The following is a 6,000-nucleotide window of genomic DNA, read 5'->3' on the forward strand; positions in this document are numbered from 1 at the left end:
AAATTTGCACATTTCCCGGCGAGACATAATTGCACATTTCCCGGCGTTTGCACATTTCCCGGCAGCGTTTTTTTTTAAGACGGCACAGATTGTGGCATGGCGCGTGTTAAACCTATGGGAAAAACGTTGGGTTAGGGTTTTTGGTTATGGTTATGGTTAGGGTTAGGGTTAACACACGCTTCCCGGCAAGACGTTTGCACATTTCCCGGCGGCGGCGTTTACACAATTCCCGGCGGCGTGTTTTTTTTAGACGGCACAGATTGGGGAAACTAAAAATCTATCGGGGACCCTATCCCTAAACCTAACCCTAATCCTAATCCTAACCCTAACCATCAAACCCTAACCCTAACCCTAACCCTAACCCTAACCCTAACCCTAACCCCAACCCTAACCCTAACCCTGTCCCTAACCATAACCATAACCAAAAACCCTAACCCAACGTTTTTCCCATAGGTTTAACACGCGCCATGCCCCAATCTGTGCCGTCTTAAAAAAAAAAACGCTTCCCGGCGAGACGTTTGCACATTTCCCGGCTCCACAGCCCACCACTGAACGTTATATAGTAGTATACTCGGTGGCGGCGGTGTGAAGGACTGACACGAACGCCCACGTATGTATTATTCTGCCATTTAAGATTTATACCCCAATATAGACAAGGTTTCTAATTCCTAGAACGAGTGTATGTAAATATGTAGCCTGCTTTTAAAGCGAATACATAGCGCTAGCTTAGGCCTATCAAATTTTCGCTATTTTAACGTTATCTTATTTCTTCGGTCCCATATGTTGGTATTCGTGTGTGGTCATCGTAAATCAACCGCACCAGCGCGCAACGAGGCGAGCGAGCGAGCGACCCTTGCCTAGCTAACCTGTTGCTAGTGCTAACTGCGACCAGCCCGAACGCGAAGCGTAGACTGTGTACAAGGAGCGCTCCGGGGTGACAGCGACCCGACCCAACACTACCTACAGCGCCGGGTTACGGGGTGTAATAGTGTTGTGGAAACTGCGACCAGCAGCCCCATCCGCCATATCATACGCATACCATACGCTAAGTATATGGCCTATGCGTATGGGGCTGCTGAGTGCTGGTCGCAGTTCATGAGTTACAAGTTGTGTAACTTACTAGTACATGGTAATACTAACAATAGGCCTACGTACTGAGTATTTGGTACTGACTGGTATTAAGCAACCAAGGCAAAATCGTGAAATAGGCCCCACCGCAGTGTGCGTGTACCTGGTTAGCAAGCAAGGGTAGGTCCAAAAAGGGTTAGGGTTTAGGGTTAGGTAGGGTTGTCTTTTTGCCATTAGATTAGTCGAGGGACATTAGGGAGTCCTTCCGAGAATGAAAAGTTGAAGACAAAAGCAAAAAACGGGAGAAAGGGAGGACGAAAGATGCTATGCTGTGGAAATCGGCCCCACCACTGTATCAATCTCGCGTAAACGCTGTTTGGTGGGGCCGCATTCACGAGTATTATACTAGTCTATGGAAGGAAGCCCCACTGCCATGCTTACCTACCGATGAACGCCACACGATGGGGCTGAATTCACGAGTAGGTGCCTAGTATAAACAGGCGAGCTGCTGTAGTGTAATATGGACACGCAGTGGTGGGGCCTATTTCACGAGTATGCCGCACACCTGACCAACTCGGACCCGGGGCGCTCGTAGCTCCTTGTACACAGTTATACTTTCGCTTTCGGGCTGGTCGCAGTTGAGTTAGTAAGTAAGCAGCTAATGTTACTTAGACTGGACAGAAAATCTGTCTGTCCGGAGGAGTTTTTTAATGATTTAGGGATTTTATTTTTTTTTTTCTCTGAGTCTTATTATTATTTTTATACATTTGTATGGCGTGAATTGCATCACGGCTTAGCTGTAGCTCCTCGCGATTCCGTAAAGCCAGACGCAGTCTCCGCGAAACATTCATATAGGTCTATCCCCGACAAGATACACTACAGTCAACAGATCGATCTTTCAGCCAAGTAAGCGACCTACAACTACATCATCTACATGATATGCCACATTCCACCACCTCTGCCTGCCTGCCCTGCCTGTCTGTCCCTGCCCTGCCCAGGGCCCAGCCCCATCTCTTTTGAGCATCACCATGCACCAGCACCAAGCTATGTGTAGGAAAGTCTACTACTAGTACATACTACTCATTGACCACCTATTTTTAGATCGACCACCCTCGCGCAATGGCTTTCTTGCATATAAAATCAAAAGTACACGTGGGATGGGGCGCAATATGCGGGAACATTCGAACATGAATACAAATCAAGAGAAATTAGGGGGATTCAGGTAAATAACCTATGGAAACGGGAGGAAAAAGAATTTAAAATCCTCATTAGTAATACAAATAATTATTGGTAACAAATATTTTGCCTTTCACTGGATTTACTTGCTTTTAAAGGGAAAATGGGTGGTGGATTAAAATGATAAGCTTGCGCCAGTGCACAGTGAAAAAAAGTCACTTGCGTTTGTCACCGAGAATTTCTGCATGTACGGTACGAGTCAACAATCTGAGCCTCGGATATGAACCTGCGGTATGTTCTGCCTTGATTTTAATGAATATAAGGTGAAACTGAGGGATATTTTCTAAGATACAAGGTATTTAATCAAAGAGTGGTCTATGAGTAGTAGGTGCAACTATTATGTCAAGTCTACGATCAGGTCAATTTGCACAATGTCAATGGTTAATTACCCGTGCATAAGATCGTGAGCTGAGCATGATCAGGAGTCGCCATACTCGTGCCATTTGCCAATGAACTCGTATGAAATAGCATATCAATGTGCACTTAATATAAGTGGCTGGTGCATGAGGAGTGGGAGGGAACTCATTCCAGTCCAATCTTCCAATCCTGTAGCTGTGCTGCACTGAACACAGCACTATTTGACAGGACATGATGCTAAGATGATTATTAAGGTACGCTAAGGCCCTTTTTGTTTTGTTTTATTTTGTTTTTTTTAGGGTCATACGTAGTAACAGAGTGGTACAGGAGTAGTATTATCAAATGCATGATTACTGCCTGTGGATTTATACGATATTGCCTACAACCATTCACATTCAGTGAAATGGCTGGTATATAGTTGTCCTTGAGTGCCTGCAGTCAATTGCTGCTATACAAGACAACTTTGCTGTAAATGTTGCCAATAGCACTAAATCAACAATGCTCAGTTAAACTATCCATGGCATGATGAGTGCTGACTACAGACAGTTTAATTCTTGGATTAGTTACATCTAATACATTGATAGGTTTCCAGGTATCTATAGATGTAGATGTCTGATGACACAATCATGTTTGCACAGATATATGTTAACTGATGATTAGACAGAGAAGGGAGAGGAAAAAACAAAAGGTGAGAGATGGCATGTATTGAAGTGAGTATTAAACAACAAGGAAAAGATATAGTTTAATGAGGACATAGAACTGGAAGTACACTTTTTGATAAACAAGCATTGTAGTTTTAATTTTCTTGTTTATTTCATGAACACTTTGATGATTAGGTAAAGACTTGAAAAGGACCAGCCTCCCCAAAGAGATCACCATGGTTGTTGTTATGAGACTGGCGAGGTTTGGCTGCACCAACAGGCCCTTCTTCCACATTGTCGTCATCCACAACAAGTTTGCTAGGAACAGTGGCCGTGCCCTCGAACAGCTCGGAACGTATGACCCAATGCCAAACAACCACAATGAGAAGCTCATAAGCCTGAATGTGGAACGGATCAAATTCTGGCTAGCCAGTGGTGCTCAGCCGTCCACACCGGTCTCACATCTCCTTGGTGAGCTATTTGGCTGATTCATTCACAATTTGTCTGACCAAAGGATGCTGCAGACATTCAGTGTAGTAGTTGCAGAGGCAAACAAGATTGCTAATTGAAAGCAAAAGAATGTTACAGTGCACTCCTGTTATAACGAACACGGTTATAACGAATTCCAGTTACAACGAAGAAAATATTCAGGCCACAACATTATTGGCTCTACATTTTTTATCTTTTATTTGTTCATTTATAACGAATTTTCGATAGAACGAAAGAAAACTGTCAGTCCCGAGGACTTCGTTATAACGGGAGTCCACTGTAAGGCAGAGGCATAATGCAATGAAGATGTTCCATGACAGATTTGTTTTTTTTTTTTTTATCAATTGTCATCCTCTGTACAAATGCATTTGCAAGATCACAACTGCTATCTACGTTTTAGCAAACATGTTGGAAAAAAGGAACCAGTAGGAATTGAACCTGTCATCGGGCAGCTTCATTACCACTATCAGCATTTACAGTCGTACAAATTAATTTTGTATGGAGGATGACAATTGATAAGACATCTGACGTAGAACAACATATGCTAATGTTGCACAGATTGATTTCAAAGTTTTTTTCAAAGTTTTTCTTCATGTGTCTCTGTGTTTGCCATTCTAACGAATTAAAATAGAAAACAGGAATTTATGTACCAAATCATTACAGAGTTGCTGTAAATTAGCAATGACTATTTAGGGGGAGTGAGTTGAAATAACAAAATCAATGACAAAAGTTCAAGTTCTGTGACTTTATTTTTCTTTGGCCATTTTAGTGAAACTTCCGCAATTTCAACTATGAACTGCGTCATGTCACCTGTTAAACTGCTCACAGACAGTCAAAGCAGTCAGTTGCAAGATTGAGAAGATTATTTTGACCATTGTCTGTTTCTCAATTTCTCTGAACAGGTCTTTCAGGCTTGCTACCAGTCCACCCAAGGACATATGTTTTAGCAAGGAGAGCGAGACATAAGACAGCCATGAAGGAGAAGGAGGCAGCTGCAGCTGCTGAAAATGAAAAAGACGAAGACAACTGAGGAGATTTTCAATACTCAATAACTGTGAATTGGACTTGGTGTGATCCAAGACTTGGACTTCTAAAGAGAGTGCTGTGGAAGCATTGCACGATTTTAGCTCTGCAATACACAAAGTTTTATGGCTTTAAAGGGTGTGTACAGTTCTGGTTGAGGTGAGGATTTAGCATTTAACGTTTTGTGAGATATTCAGAAACCTCTCTATGAGATGTCAAATAGCATGCAATTCTAAGGGGTATCAAAAGTTTATTTGATGAAATTCGGTTTTGAAATGGTTGAGATATCCAAAAACAAGGTGAAACAAAGAGATCCTAATAAAAGGAGTGGCCTGTTGCAGTTTATTATCATAAACATTGAATCCTTCTTAAAATTACATGCTCTTTCCTATTTCATAAGAGGTTTCTCATTATCTCACTTAGGAATGTTCAAAACATGAATCCCCACCTCAACAAGTACTGTACAGTCCCTTTAACCAGTTGAGGACGGGCTGATTTTGCTACAACATGCAATTCCCATAGACACTTGCCCAAGTATACTCTGGACTCGTCAGGGAGTTAATGCCACAATGAATCACAACTTCAGACATTGCTTGGTATGACGGTATGACAACGCGAGTCCAGCCTCTGTCTACACACTTGGGAGGCTACCAACAACGAGCTAAATGTCAAAATTATGTATGTACTTTTGAGGATTCTGCTCAAGAAGCCAATGATTTCTAGCAGAGGAGATATGTTTATGGCAATGCATGTAACCATTTGGTTCAACATCAGATTTTGAATTCATGTTTTGTTTGGGGATGGGGGTGGGGTGGGATGAAGGATGTTCCTTTCCTGTATATCTTTGCTCTGGACCATAACCCAGTTTTAAGACTTGAAAGCATTACCTATGACATCCGATGGGAAATTCCTTGTTACAATTGTATAAGGTGGAGGGGAATCATTCCATCCCTTATTAAGACAGAGAGTGGAGGTCATATACAATGTGTTAGGGATTGCTAACTCAAGCATGTAAGTGACCCCATTTCACTCCTCATGAAGAGCAGCTTGCCAGGGCGGTAAAATAGTCTGCCCCACTTACATACGAAAAACGTGTGAGAGATGCCAGCCCCTTGCGGTCCCCCGAGGTGACTAGCAGTAGCTGACAAGTGGTATCAGCCAGGAACATGTGCTGTGTGAGAAGTAG

The 6,000-nt window shown here is 42.6% G+C and overlaps 1 protein-coding gene across 1 annotated transcript; it reads left to right on the forward strand.

Annotated features, from left to right (window-relative positions):
• The first annotated feature begins 3,526 nt into the window (after positions 1-3,526).
• Positions 3,527-5,642, forward strand: LOC139731871 (small ribosomal subunit protein bS16m-like). Its single transcript, XM_071642746.1, has 2 exons — positions 3,527-3,773; positions 4,694-5,642. Exons 1-2 carry the CDS (start codon positions 3,539-3,541, stop codon positions 4,819-4,821), a joined length of 363 nt encoding a protein of 120 aa, XP_071498847.1. The 5' UTR covers positions 3,527-3,538; the 3' UTR covers positions 4,822-5,642.
• Positions 5,643-6,000: the final 358 nt, after the last annotated feature.

The sequence above is a fragment of the Diadema antillarum genome, unplaced genomic scaffold (genome assembly GCF_040938485.1).
Source record: "Diadema antillarum isolate AM-2024a unplaced genomic scaffold, OU_Dant_1.0 seq00000386_RagTag, whole genome shotgun sequence".
NCBI lineage: Eukaryota > Metazoa > Echinodermata > Echinoidea > Diadematoida > Diadematidae > Diadema > Diadema antillarum.